Source organism: Barbus barbus (genome assembly GCF_936440315.1).
Source record: "Barbus barbus genome assembly, chromosome: 30".
NCBI classification, from domain to species: Eukaryota; Metazoa; Chordata; class Actinopteri; order Cypriniformes; family Cyprinidae; genus Barbus; species Barbus barbus.
In genome coordinates this window covers 17,123,728-17,139,054 of record NC_136758.1, presented here as the reverse complement: position 1 = coordinate 17,139,054, position 15,327 = coordinate 17,123,728, and the positions used below count along the sequence as shown (strand labels likewise).

Sequence of the window (15,327 nt, the reverse complement as noted above, 5' to 3'; positions counted from 1 at the left end):
TTTGGCATTTAGCCAATTATTTATTTACTTACTTATATTTTATATGTAATCAGTAGTAATTTATTAAACTTGATTAGGATTACAATGGGAGTAAACTTAATTACATTGAAAATAATTAATTTTGTTTATTGCATTTTTGCTCGCCATCGGTTTCCCGTAACAAAATGCTCCTAAACAAAACACATTTAAATAACATTTATCTTAGCTATATTTATATGAACTGATAATTTAGTATCCCAGAGGCTTCATTGCGTTACTAGTGAAGCGGCCATCCACTGGTTACTTAAAATAGCTACTAGAGAACTGAATCAGAGCATGACAACATAAAAAAGAGATGATACACAGAAGTTAAGAACAGCTTATAATATATATATATATATATACATATATTTAAAGTTACAATTCTCTATTTCTCATTTTCGTAACAAATACTGGGATATAATAATCTATAAATATTTAAAAAATGATAATATAGTCTACCAAAAATAACTAGTTAAACACATTACATTAAATGTAATAAAATAATATTTTTATTTCATTGTTTTATTCAAATAAAATATTAAGTACTGTCTATATAAGCATTACAATTATTTATAATTTAAATAATTTGCAGCAATACAATAATTTATTGACATTTAAACACTTAATCTTGTTTCAAAAAACAAACAGTGTATTTGAATTTGTGAGTGAGTGTTTATATATAAAGTCAAAAATATTCATAAATAAAATATATTCATGAAATATATATGCTTTTAATTACAAAAAAAATGCAAAAAGGGAAAGCTTAGGGATGGGACTAGTCTGTAATACATTTAATACATTTAATCTAATACAAATTAGTTTTATATATGTTTAAAAAAAATCTTATTAGAACTCAGTTCTTTTCATTTCTGTGCTTTCGCATCTCTTTCTGTTCTTTCGTTCTCTGTAGTAGAAGATCATCCAGGTTACGATCCAACCAATAACCAAGCCTCCTACAGCCAGAACGGCAGCTGCCCAGGCCGGTACAGTATCATTGGGGCAATTTGCAGGGAGAGGGGTGCCTGGTGCAACTGTGGCGGGTACGACAGTTGTAAGGATGTCAGAGCCACTGTTTATTCGTGTAAAGATGTAGGGATGCTCCTGGAGAAAATATGAAGAGAGAGCATTAATTGAAAGACCATGCTTGGTCTGACAGTGGTTTCCACTGGACATTTACTCACCTTTGTGGGACACTGGATCTTACTGCGGTCATATGTGAAATTATTGTAGGTTTGTTTACTGTCCACAGGCTCCATCTAAAACCAAAACACAGGACACATGCTGTTAAATACAGTAAATCTGCTGTGAGATTGTGTGTGTATCTATATGCATTTACCATGTTGTTCCAGAGCGAAATTGCCATCTCTGCATGTCCGCGCTCAGAGAAATGAAAACAATCCACAGAGAAGAAAGTCAGGTCTGGTGTGCCATCCTAAAGCAGAAAGAGATATTTCATCTCTTAATGTTAGCCCTGATACTGAAACTCAAGGTTTTAGCTGTTGTAGTGTGAGTTCAGTTGAAGTCTCTAAACACATCTAACATATTTATACAAATTTAAACATATTTTATGTATGAATGTGTTGTTTATGTGTCATCTCATGAGACATGAGGTGTTTTAGAGATATTTTAAGGGGCGCTAACCTCGACCATTGGAACAACAGAGTTCTTAAAGAAGGGCTGTAGCACCACTGCAAAGTCTTGTCTTCCATCATACCGTCCCCCATATACCAGCTTTTCAGTCTCCATCTGACACACAAAACAACACTTCTATTATTGAAGGTCAAGATAATCTAATCCCACTCAGCTAATCAGTTATCAATGAACTGACAACTTGATTGGCTACAGACCTGCAGATCTTTGTTGACCTTCTTCATTTCACTCATTTCTGGAGAGTTCTCACGAGGTTGCAGAAAACACGGACACAAGTTCCTGTCACACACACAGTCATGAAAACGCAGTTGTGTATCAAAGAACATGAAAATATTCACTGATTTTTAGATCAAACCGTCGATTTATTGAATTATTTACTCTTGCAGGAGGCTGCAGCCCAGTGTGTTTCTCTTTATCATTCGCAGATCCTCGATCTCTAAGATTTCCACAAAATTTACCAGCACTCTGGGAACCTGCAGTACACACACACACACACACACACACACACACACACACACACACAAGGTTTCCATGTGTTTTATAGGGACATTCCATAGGTGTAATGTATTTTATACGGTCCAAACGGTATTTTCTATCCCCTTACCCTAAACCTACCCTTCATTCTCTATAATGTATAAACTTGTTACCTCGTGGAAACCAAAAATGTCCCCACAAGGTCCAAATTTACTGGCATTACTATTCTTGTGGGACATTTGGTCTCCATAGCATAGGAATTACACACATACACGTGACATATATAACATAAAATTAAAGCATTTCCCTGTGTTTAATATATGTAAAAATGTGTGTAATTGTCATGAAAATACTGTCACGGTGGAAAAACTAATAAGAATTGAATTTACAATTGTTTATTTTGAAAGATAATTCATGAATGTGATCGGGTTCAGTAAATGCATCTCTCTCACCTCGTTGTACAGCATGTCCAGACTGTCTCTGATGTGACCGATGTACTTAGAAGGAGTCAGAGAGGCCTAGGTAGAGAAAAACACAACACATGCATTTTTTTTTCCAGATTTTTTTTCCAAATTTTATTGTTATTTGCTGGTCTTAGATACAAAAAACAACATTTACAATGACTCAGTGGAACATCTCTGTTTGTTAGTATCCGAATGTATTTTAGCTGCTTAAAGGTCACTGCTGTGGTTCTCTGACGCAAGAAGAAACAATTTATGATGGGGAGCTGAGAGCCTTTATATTAAGAATCATCCACTCACCCGGTCGTGACAGTACTGGCAAAGGTCATTTCCCCCGATAAATAGTGTCACCAGTTTCCAATCCTTCTCAAAGTCCACATCCTGAAAAATGAGAGTAGTGTTTAAAAAATTTGATATTTTATTAAATTAGATTCTTTATTGCCCGACAACAACTGGTGGAATTTGCCTTGTGCAGCAAGGAGTTGGAGCATACATACAAAATATACTTATAAAATACACAAGACAGCAAACATTGTCATTTTTATTTATTCACCACAAAATGATTCAAAGCAACACTGTAAAAACATTGTTTTTTTTCAAAGTTGTGATTAAAACAAAGATTAGTAGAGTATGTATTTCAAGAACATGTTATTTCAGTTTTTCTACTGGAAAATGTCACATTTAATTCAATGTGTATTTGTTTGTCAAATTCACTTGCAGTTTCTGAGTGAAAGTGATTTCTGCAACAGTTTCTATTTTTCAGTCAATTTAATAGAATGAATAAGCATACTGACCGTGCTATCCTTTAAAGCTGTGATAAGATCCCTCACTTGTGCTGGTATATCACTGAATAGAGAGGAAGAAATCATTAGCTGAAAGGATACAGTATATTGTGTTTTTATGTACAGTATGTTTATGTGTGTTCCTTACCTTGCTTTGGCACCACTCACTGCCATATTGAAGCCATTTGGCCGTTTATTTTTCCCCTTTGAGAAGCCGAAAACATTCGGATTGAACTTCTTAAGAATGTCTGATAACAAATAAGTACACAAGGCACTAGTGATTATCACGTCGTTAAACAAGAATCAAATCTGATTATAAGGATCAGAGCCATTGGAGTCTCATTCCTAATCAATATAACCATACTACTAATAGCAACCAATAAAAATGACATTAAGTGTTACATAAGGTTATACTCACTTGGCAATGTGGTAACAGTCTCCAAAGTATCATCTCCACCAATGCTGTCAATTAAATTGAACACAGACACTTAGAAAACATGTAACAAAGCAATTCCACAGGCATACAGTAGACTGACACAAACTCACCTCCAAGAAACCCCTCGCTCCTCATCCGTCAACTGCAGAAGGTTTTCAGCTTTTGCACCAAAGCCGGCCTGACAGATTCAGAGAGAGAAAATGATAATTACAACATGACATAACATCGCAACATTCACAAATACACACACACACACACACACACACACACACACACACACACTTACAGTGATTGAATCTCCCAGAGATGCCACCACTTTAATGTCACCTGGACGCAGCCTGTGAGCTGAGAAATAAATGTGATTATGTGATTACCTGGATACCCAAACACAACAGAAAAGCAACATTGCAGCACTACTTGGACCTAAAAGGATAATAAACCATGGCAGGATATCTGAAAGCTCCTCTTGCCTGATTGTACCCATAAACTATGTATTTGTACATAGTTACATATTTACAATTTCTCCTCTTTCTTGTATTTTTTTTTTATCAATTATTTATATTTCTTTTTATTCTTCTTAATATATATTTTTTAAAACATTCAGTCATTTTTACAAAATAAAATAAATAGCTATATTAAAATGAAATAATAAATACAATTAATAAATAATATAATATGCTTGTAAAACATTTGCATAACTCATTACATGCAGTATATCAAGGAAATGTTATTGGGGTTATGTTAATACATAACAGCTCTGTATCTAAACTTTATCTCAACTGTGACTACCTTGATATCGAAACACAAGAACAAAGCAACAATGAAGTGCTACCTACAAAGATAACAATCAATGGTATGATATCTGAAAGCCTTTGTTACGTTTTTGTCTCTCTCCATAAACCTATGTGCATATTTAATATTTCTAATTTTTTGTAGTCATTAAGTATTACAGCACTTTATTTCATAAAATTCATGCAACATTTTTACATTTTGCTCTTTTATTAACATAATATACATATATAAAGTATGTGTGTGTGTGTGTGTGTGTGTGTGTTACATATACATATATTATATATCTGTTAATGAAGTCCCAAAATAAAATTTTGTAAAGTAAAAATAAAGTAAAAACATTGCATTCATTTTAATAAATATAATGCTGCAATACTTTAAAGTCGATAAAACAAAGATTATTAAATAAAAATAGAAGAAAAGAAGAAATAGTTAGTTAGAGAGTTGGATAGTTATCTGGTGGGAAAAATGAAGCAAATGAATTTCTCTCCTCTCTCTTTCTTACCAGATGTTGGCACAGTGTCAGAGGGCGCTGTGTCCACACATGAGAAATCACTTCCCCAATTCTAAAACGAAAGGGAGAAATCATTTCATTATACATATTGATCACTCTTTTGTATTTGATTAATATTGAATGTAGTATATTTGTGTGACTTACATTTGCAGGTGGAGGAGTAGGAGGAGGGATGATGTATGTGTAATTGCTGTTGTGATAGGTCCTCAAATAGGGGGACGACTAAAGAAGAATATGAAAAAGTATTACAATGTGACAGAATTATAGATTTTGAAGAAGAATTATACAGTTTAAACTCACCTTTTCTGGGCATTTAAGAGGAACACCTGCAGTAAAATCTTCACTATCTGTCTTATTACCTAAAGGCTCCATCTGAACGAATGAATGAAACGGAAAATCAATTTTGAGAGTTATGATGCTGTGAAATGAGAATATATTTTAAAAAATTTATTTTTTCCTGTTGAACTGTATTATATTTTAAAGTAACAATTCAATGACATCTTCAATAAACACTTGCATAACAAATTACACACAATATATATTAATAAAATATTATCAGGCTTATACATTAACATATCTGTATCTAATCGTTTTAGCTCATATGCTCACCAAGTTATTCCAGAGAGCCCGAGCCATAAGCGTGTGAGCTTTCTGACTGAGATGAAAACAGTCTGGAGAAAAATAGGAACGGTCAGGTGTCCCATCCTAAAACAGCAAGGAAAAAATGACAAAAACAATGAGAACAAACAGTTTAAATGGATTGCTGAAGGTAATAAGTGATGTAAGATTGTTGTGCACCTCCAACACGGGGAGAAACACATTTCTGAAGAATGGCTGTAGGACCACTGTGAAGTTATCATGAGTGTCATATCGGCCAGACTCCACCAGCTCCCTCATACCACGCTGAGAATAGAACACAACAGCATACACTGAATATTAATAGGAACTTTAATGCAGTTACATTTTAGAATCATATTCATATTAATAATATAAATATTTTAAACTGTACATTTGCTTTGTATGACCAATAATCACATTCATAATTTGTATTAATATACAGACTTTACAGAATACATTTTCATGTATTAAGTTGTGTACCTGGTAGGCTCGGTTGAACTCCTGCAACATCTGGAATTCATGAGATCCATCTTTAGGTTTCAGAACACAGCGACACATCATGCTATGAAAAAAAAAAAAAAAAAATATATATATATATATATATATATATAACACAAAGCAAAATAATGTAAGACTAACATGTACCAAAAGCTTCAGATATCAGTTCTTCTAACAGAATCACGCAGAAATCAGGAGATCCAGTATATAAGGCAAAACTCACTTGACCAGCCAGGTAGGGCAGCCAAAAGTGGGGTCCTGATGGAAGCGGCGCAGTGGAGTTATATGCAGGAGCTCCACTAGGTTCACCAGGGCACGAGGGACCTGGAGGAGGACACATGATTAACTACAACAAGCAGCAGCGATTTAGGTGGCGTTTTGTTACCAATAACCTGGTTTAGCAAAAGCAGTCAGATAGATTTATTTCTAGGTAACTTTATAACTTTATTTTTAGGTTTACAATTTGAGTACCTGATTTTCAAAAACCTTTGGACCCCACTGTATTTCTGAAAGAAAATCTGTATCATAAAATTGGCGCTAGAGAGCCAGAGATAAAACTGCCTCACCTCTTTATGTAATATGTCCAAACCCTCACGAATATACTTCACAATGTTATCAGGAGAATAGTACCGCTGAGGCCAGAGAGAAAGAGAGAGAGAGTGATTAAGAGAGATAGCGACTGTAATTGCAGATTTATTACTGAAACTCTGACAATAAATAAAACAGGCTCTGTTAATATCAGCGTACAGTATCAGAGCAGTGGGCGCATAAGTCATTTCCTCCAATGAAGACCGTGATAATCTTCCAATCATTCTGGAAATCAATTCGCTGAAAAGAGACAGAAATTTACAGACAGTCTGAATAAGGTTCAGATTTAGCATATTGTGGGGGACTAAATATCAATATATCACATATAACAAGAGAAAAGTAAATGTGTGTGAGATTTTGAGATGACTAACCGAGTCTCCTTTCATTCTTTTAATGACAGCATGAGCTTGCGTGACCATATCACTGCAAAATTAAAAATTACATATTACTCATTTTACAGTATTACATTTTTTATTTGAATGAAATTAAAAGTAAATGTTTTTAGTTTTAATGTTTAAAAAAACAACGCTTCATACTCATTCGTTCATTTATTCCATCACTGGTTCACAAGATGAGAAGCTACTCACTCAGATTTGGCTCCTGGTACTGCTTGGTTCAGAAAACTCAATGCAGAATTCTCACTTCCTTTTCCCACTGAATATCCAGTGACTGAAGGGTTAAACTCTCTCAATATATCTAAACGTCAAAAAACATTATCTTATACACACATAATCACTCTAAAACGGATTTGCATGTCTATCTAATCCCAGAATGTGATAAAGAGATTGATAAGGGTAAACATACATGGCTTTCAGTTTTTTTAAGGAGAAACTCTTTTAAGGAGAATAATACTCAACTTGACCCCTTAACTACTTCAAGTGACGTAGTATATAGTAGAGATTAAAAAGCAGCTATTTATTGTATAAACTTTTGCGTCATCATGATCAGATATAATGTTGTTTAAAACACTTAATAACTGCAATCATTTCTGTGCTGATTATATTCCTTATTAATGATTAATCTGCATAAATAATGATAAATCTACAGTACACAATAATAAGAGCATGACAGTAACATGACAGCTTGCACATACTTGGTAATGTGGTTATAGTTGTGAGGTTCTCATCTCCACCAATGCTGAGAATAAAAAATGAAAAATATCTGTCTTCTGCCCCATGAGATCATTGATCATTTTGAAAAGAATTAGAAAATAATTTTATCCTGTAAATCATATGGATAAAACAAAACCAGCAACATTTGTATGCAATAAACTGATGGTTCACAGTGTGATCAGGGACGACACTCACCACCATGACAGACCACGATACTCTGTAGCTATACCCAGAAGATTGTTTTGTGCAGCACCCACCCCATTGGCTGCCTGTTTTTTGGGGAAAGGATATGACATCACAACTTGTATATTCACTACCATTCAAAAGTTTGAGATGAACAAGGTCAATACTTTTATTTAGCAACCATGCATTAAAATGATCAGCGAAAGTAAAGACTTATTATGTGACAAAAGTTTATCACTGTTCTTACTGTATATATCACAAAGAAAATGTAGCTTTGAGCATAAGAGACTTCTTTTAAAAAACATTTTAAAAATTCGTACAGACTCCAAACTTTCAGTTGTAGTGCATATTTGTTGAAAAGGATAATTGGTATTAGCAAATATCATTAATACATTAAAATTTAAATGTTTATTACCGTCAAAGAATCACCCATTGCTGCCACCACTTTGATGTCTGCTGGCCGTAGGGCATGAACTATGGAAGAGACAGACAAAAACGAGCTTAAAAAAACTCTGATAATTTGCAGCCAGGATGTTTATCAAACAGGGTTGAGATCCCTGTTTACCTGAGGTAGGGATGCTGGGAGATGGAGACCTGTCCTCACAGATGAGCTCACTCCCCATTACCTGAAAGGTCAGATGAAGCACAAGTTAGACACATTGTAAGTCAAAGCAACAGGGCGAAGTTATGGTGAGAATGAACTCACTGGGTGGAGAAGTGGAGAGGGATCCACTTGAGAGATACCGAGCTCAGGCGAGTATGTGTTTTTCTGTGTTCGCAAAAATGGCTTTTCCTGGGACAGAACAACAGGTTTAATAAGGCATAAGTGCATGTTTCTGTCTGTTTAGAAAAAATATATAATCCATACTTGAATATGCACATTGTGAACATTGTGTGTCACTAACGCACAAACATATAGGACAAAGTCAGTGCTATATAAATGAAATGGAACTGAAATACTTTCACCCTATCACAGGTGAAGGACAAAAACTTGCGTAAAACGTAAAGTTCGCGAAGTGCAGAAAACTGTTTGGTGAGATAAAGCCATATTTATGAACCCACTCTGATTCAGCAGTTTGCATTATGAACGCTGAAGAGGTCATAAATCAAATATCTCCCTCACCTCTGTGGGACACGGAATGGTGAATATGCCCCACCCATCCATCTCAGTTTTGTCTGTCATTGGCTGCAGCTGGAAAGAGAAAAATCAGGATTGGTCAGAAAGAGGGCTCCAGTTCTTCGTCATCAGCTTCAGATTAGATGTTATCACTGAGAGCTGATTATCTGTTCACACCAGGGCCTTTAACACTTTGAACGTTTATAACTTGAAAGTAAAGTGTATAGGATTTCACCTCTAGGAACAATGTACACATGCATTGACTGCATTAATATTAACTTACCAAATTAGTCCAGAGTTGTAAGGTCAACGAGCTTATGTCATGTGATGAGTCAGTCGTAGAGGCTTTTATCTGAAAACAACAAAAAAGTACAACTTTGCTTAATAACATGCCAAATTATCCTTACAAACTTGCTATAGCGAGCTTGTTTCTGCAGCACAGCGTGAGTCATATCTGTGGTTTTAAGAAGAGCAAATTGATTCAAAAACAAATAACATACTCTCAAGTCTCAATACAAGTCTGACTCAGAGAATCACTAGAAAGGTTATATTCATATTTAATCATTTTTGGTTATTCAGTTCCCTCAAGTGAAAGTAAAATATACAAGTTTACATGTACTTTTATTAAAACAATAAATTTCATTACTAGAGGTTCTGGCCTTTATAAATGTTCTTGATGCAATACATGTGCAATATAATAATGCACCAATTTAATTAAACATTTGTTTTATACCAGTAAAAACGTAACACTTTTTAGTTCAACATAATACATGTGAAATAGGTAATTGATATTTGTGCATATTGTGTAAATCTATCTAGTGGCCTGTTTAAAATGATCTCTGAGTGTTGCAGACTCACTGGGTCTAACAGTTCGGTGTGTACTGGACTGGACTGAAGAATTACGCTGAAATCTTCCCGGTCACCGAACCAGCCTCTTCTCTCTAGAAGAGCACTGACAGATTCCTGTTCAATAAACACATAATGTTTGACTATGTCAAAATATTTCAGCATAGATTTTCAAAAGTCACCCATGTATCAATGTGTGTGTTTTTGTATAGAAATTATATGTACTGTACCTGCAATAAAGCCATGAGCACTATAGTATCCAGTCTGCGTCTGTTTTCATCATATCCTTCCTCACACTGGAACTGACACACTCTAAAAAACATAAACACCTTATTAAATCAAACTGTTCATTGCAGAATATTATCAGAATTAGCTTATGAAGGATGTTGTCTCATACTGACCGCTCATGTGACAGTCCACGCCAAACAACAACATGAACCAGTGTATGTTTCAACTAGAGAAAAAAAGAAAGCTGTTGTAGTAAACAAACTCATTATACTGATGCAAAATGATATTGACTGTCTTCACCTTCTTATGAAGAGAGTCCAGTGTCTGTTCCACTCTATTGACTGTTGCATCAATGGTTGCACTCAAGTCCTAAGTACAAGTAGAGAATAATAGAATTAAAGCTGTACTTTGATTGTTTTCTAAGTCCCATGTAATATGTGGTTGATAGAATTTGTGGTCAAATGTCTGACCTGGTCTGTACACACAGAGAGCTCATCAACTGGTATGAAGAGCAGGAGCAACTTCCACTGAAAGAGAATGACAGCACATGAGATGTAGATTCCTCATGGTTATAAAATAACACATGTATATGTGTCTACCTTACAGTGTTTATTTAAGCAATGTTTCATTTTGGATTTATACAACAGTTAAGTTAGTATAGAGTACATTTACACAGTATTACCAGTTACTTTGTCTATTGCTCCTGAAATAAATACTTCCAAATGAAGACAATCTTAATCAATCATTTTGTGTCTACTAGCAAGAAACAAGTGTTTCTATCGTAAATGCATCTGCGTTTTTGAATGATTTAATGAGTCACTCATTAAGAATCATTTCACACTCAACACTCTTAAGGCTGATGATACACGGGGCAACTTTTTTTGAGCAATGTTGTTTGGGCACTTTCCCATTGAGAATAGGTAGCAAATTTCGATTTGGATACTTTAGAGCGGTCGTGGACCCTGTGTCTCACCTGGTTGCCCGTTGACGGCAACATATACATATGACGGCTACTTATACCAGTGTGGGGAGAAACTCATGTGAAATAAAAGCTTCAGATAACACAACTCCTAAGTTACCAAACTGCATTTGAAAACATGAGCGGCAAATCAAACTGGAGACCGGAAATAACTGTTATAAAGGCCTGACTGTGTTTACCTGAGTGGGGCTGAGTGACTCCATAATGTACTCAGCTTTATCCATTACGCTTCTGTCACACAAAGACAGTCATTGTAAACATACAGAAAATGTAGCCTCTGTAATTAAATAGTGAATATTAATTTCTTTCTTTGATACCTTTGTTCAGGTACAACAGTTGACACATCCGGGTTAAAGGTGAACAATATTTCTAAGGCAGAAAAGTGAAAAGATGTTATTTTGTGTTTGGAAATTGAGGCCTTCTGTCTCTCTGTTGCATTTTATCACTATCTTCACCTCAATTACACATTGTGCTTAGCATGCATCAGTGCACCTGCTTTATTGACTTAACAATTGGTTATCTGTAGAGTTCCTGTTTGCCTTTCTACCTTTGATCATTTTCATGAATCATTAGGCATTATATACCTTAACTCCTCAAGATAAACTTGAACAGAATTTACAGAAACATTAAACAATGTTGCATTTTTAAGAGGAGAAATAAAGATATCTGTAGTCCTCTGAGGTTTTCCAGAAGACATCAGAGCAGACGATCATCGATAACTCTATCACAAACAGTAGTGAACACACCAATAGTATCAGGCCAACCGACGTAAAACCCAAAACAAAGTCCTTAAGTGTGCAAGATAAAACAATATTATCACTTTTGATTGAGATTAGGGACATGTTTGAAGGATTTACTCGTAATAAAAACAATTTAGGCTAAAATAGACTATATGTTTTATGTGTTTGTATGTTTTATCTTATTTTTTTCTGTCATGCCATTTATCATTAATCTCAGAAAATTAACATTCAAAAAACAGTGTTGTTTGTTCAGATACATGGCTGCGTGTCTATCTACCTCTGGCCTTGACTTTCATTTCAAGGACTCAATCGTTTCAAAACCGTTATACAAAGATCTGGTTTAATCAAGCCTGACAATCACACAGAAGCATGTGAAGGGTCTTTGTGAGCTCAATCAATGTGTTAATCAGTAAAAAAAAAAAAAGAAAAAAGCTAAGTGAAAGCCATGCAGACTCAGCAAGGATATTCTAATGCAACTCGAGTACAAAACTAACTGTGGGTAATGGTATTATATGTCTGTTTATTTCTATAGAATAATATTGAAACCTTACCAGACAGCATGTTCAGGGCACTAATTTCATCAGATCTGCCATAAAAACACCCAATTTAATCATTTTGAGTGGCATAATAAAGGCATTTGAATTAAGGAAATTAACAAATTAAATCTAATTTTTTGATCTAAGCAATCATATCATTCATATTCTGTTTGCTATATAATTCTGTTCTCGTTTTAATTATGGAATAACAAAACAGACAAAAACCAACAGTGTTATTATTATTATTTTGATCTAACTTTCTATTAAAATCCGAGCCTGACCTGAATTTAGTTAATGTGCTTCTCTATATTAGTAAATCTTTCAAGCTTACAATTGTGCCTTAACTCCAATGAAGCTTATTTGATATTTTAATGCACTTGTGATACATTTGGACATACCTCTTCACATCGGACAAAACCAGTGCAGATACCACAGACACATCCGCTGGCCTCAGAGAATGTACTGTGAAAAGGATGATAGGACAATTTAAACACTGATATCAAGCCTAGATGCTAATTACTTTTCTTGCTGTGTTATGCACAAGATACTTGTAGATTCCTTTACCAGAAACTGGAGTGCTGGGTGAAGGGGATGAAACGGCACAATACAGAGATTCAACTGCAGAAACAAAACCCCGATAAGACATGGGCACACATCAACAAATTTGACTCATTGTATTGACATGGAAGCACAACTTTGGGGTGACAAATACATTTCTGTGAATGCATTACCTACATCGCATTGGATGAATTAAAATTAAAAGACTTAGATGACAAATAGAAAGTGTATAACGCATACAGTCTCACATCTGCTCCACGACAGCATAATTGTTCTCTTGGTGGGCTAAAGAGGGAAATCATTTCTAAAATACTATCAAACCAGTCATTAAAATGTCAGGAAAATAATCTAAAGAAGGTTTATGCATTAAATTGGAAGCAGAGTGGTGGAATATCAAAAGTGATTAAATACCTGCTGAACACCTGCATGCTAGAAGTGCCAGGATCATAATCTGAGCACAGGAAGAGAAAGCTTTATCTCTTATCCCCATGATGGAAAGAATCATCAGCTTCTTTGCTTGGTTCACCTGCTTAGAGCCACGTGGAGTAAAGAGCAGTTCTGAAACTAAACTGTTGAAACATTTAGCAACACCTGCACTAATATATGACTGTAATCTTCCTCAGTCACTCAGACACGCCTCCTCTTAGTTTGCATGTTTCAAGGTAGATGGCATGGAATTTATTTTTTATGTATCTTATCAAGCTGTTTATTGGAAAGATATTGGCTAGGTCTATAGTCCCGTGGCCGGTTGCTTAAACTACGTAGACTAGTCTTAAAAGGCATCCAATTATTCTTCTTTAAGACTGGTCATAATTTCTTTAATAATTACAAAAATAATTAAATAAAAATTATTTTCGTTTTCTCGACTGTTGTGCTGAGCAACACTACTTTGATTGTTCACTCATGCAAAATGCCTCATTCAGCCAATAAATTTATCAAAGCAATTGCAGATTTCTTGTTCAACACTTCTCAGTTATTAACACAATAAACTGATATATCATTTTGGTAGCCATATATACTGTATGTGTGAAGTGAACTATTTTTGTTTCTGAAGGTGCAATTACTTTTCAAAGCAAAGAACGTTTAGAAGGTTGTACATAGACATCAACACTTTTTATATATATATATATATATATATAAATATATATATACATATATATATACAGTGCAATATTGTGAAAATCAATATACAAATAAATTAAATTGAACCGAAAATGTGTTTATTTGATCTTAAATGAGTTCTGACTGAAAACTTCAATTTCCATGCCAATTATCCCAGTGCCAAGTGAAGGCAACATATATTTAACCAGTTTTTGTTGCCGTGTGTGTTTGGAGGTTCAGGAGTGCAGATCTTGAATCTGATTAGATATGATTAGAGATGCTGAGAATGATGAAAGTCATTAAGATTTCTGAAGATTTACAGCTTCTCTGATTGATAAGGTGAACATCTCACCCTGTGGTTACTAAACATTGGTAGATAGAAGATAGCTAATTTGTGTAACGTTGCACATGCATCTACAGCTCAAATTTATTGACATCAGAATGAGATGATTTATGGCTGAGATGTTAAGTAAGTCCCTGCCTGGCTAGGGTTAGGCTATGAGCATTGCCGTGTTTATATAAATGACATAATATAAAACCAAAGTTCAGCTTTCTGGTTGCAGTGATAATCAAGTGGCTGAGTGGTAAAGGTCAATGGCTTCCTGAGTGGATTTGATTGCCGGTGGTCTATGGATCAAAAGGTCAAATCTCAAAATGCTTCTAAAGGCTATACTTAAAATCTGAAATACTGAATGTAAAGCAGTCAGAAACTTCCAAAAAATGATAAGCACAATGCAATGATTCATAATGAGTTTAACCACTATATTTTGGTTTGTTGTCTGGGTTTAGTTATGGTTCAAATTTGATAATGATATTGTGTATTTAGCTATAATAAATAAAAGTATGAAAATTATCATTCATTTGCTTGTGACTGCAGCAAGGTGCAAGTTCGGATGTCTGCCTTATTGTGGAGCCTGAAATTATGAATGTTTTGTCTCAGAATGTGAACTAAATGCAATATAAATCTGGTTATCAAGATCCGCTGTGGACTCTTAAGATGCTCCTTTTTCCCGGCCACGCTTTCCAATTTGGACGGCTGAATGAAGAGGGTAGGTGAAAGTACGCCGTGCCGGTTCACGGACACAAAGACAGGCTG

General features: G+C 34.9%; 1 protein-coding gene across 1 annotated transcript; it reads right to left on the bottom strand.

Moving 5' to 3' along the window:
* Positions 1 to 867: 867 nt before the first annotated feature.
* On the bottom strand, positions 868 to 13,620 carry plb1 (phospholipase B1; the record flags this gene model as incomplete). The annotated part of the gene is made up of 42 exons (XM_079386091.1): positions 868 to 1,122; positions 1,203 to 1,277; positions 1,358 to 1,453; positions 1,663 to 1,767; positions 1,869 to 1,950; positions 2,050 to 2,144; positions 2,598 to 2,663; positions 2,907 to 2,987; positions 3,401 to 3,452; positions 3,537 to 3,636; positions 3,807 to 3,850; positions 3,935 to 4,002; positions 4,111 to 4,169; positions 5,119 to 5,179; positions 5,272 to 5,349; positions 5,428 to 5,499; positions 5,737 to 5,832; positions 5,926 to 6,030; positions 6,226 to 6,307; positions 6,467 to 6,567; positions 6,810 to 6,875; positions 6,991 to 7,071; positions 7,203 to 7,254; positions 7,419 to 7,527; positions 7,925 to 7,968; positions 8,139 to 8,212; positions 8,542 to 8,600; positions 8,692 to 8,752; positions 8,833 to 8,919; positions 9,250 to 9,318; positions 9,527 to 9,595; positions 10,102 to 10,206; positions 10,320 to 10,401; positions 10,491 to 10,543; positions 10,618 to 10,686; positions 10,788 to 10,844; positions 11,476 to 11,527; positions 11,614 to 11,665; positions 12,588 to 12,622; positions 12,971 to 13,034; positions 13,137 to 13,190; positions 13,542 to 13,620. The coding sequence occupies 42 exons, from the start codon at positions 13,618 to 13,620 to the stop codon at positions 868 to 870; spliced, it is 3,246 nt and encodes a 1,081-aa protein (XP_079242217.1).
* Between the last annotated feature and the right edge of the window lie 1,707 nt (positions 13,621 to 15,327).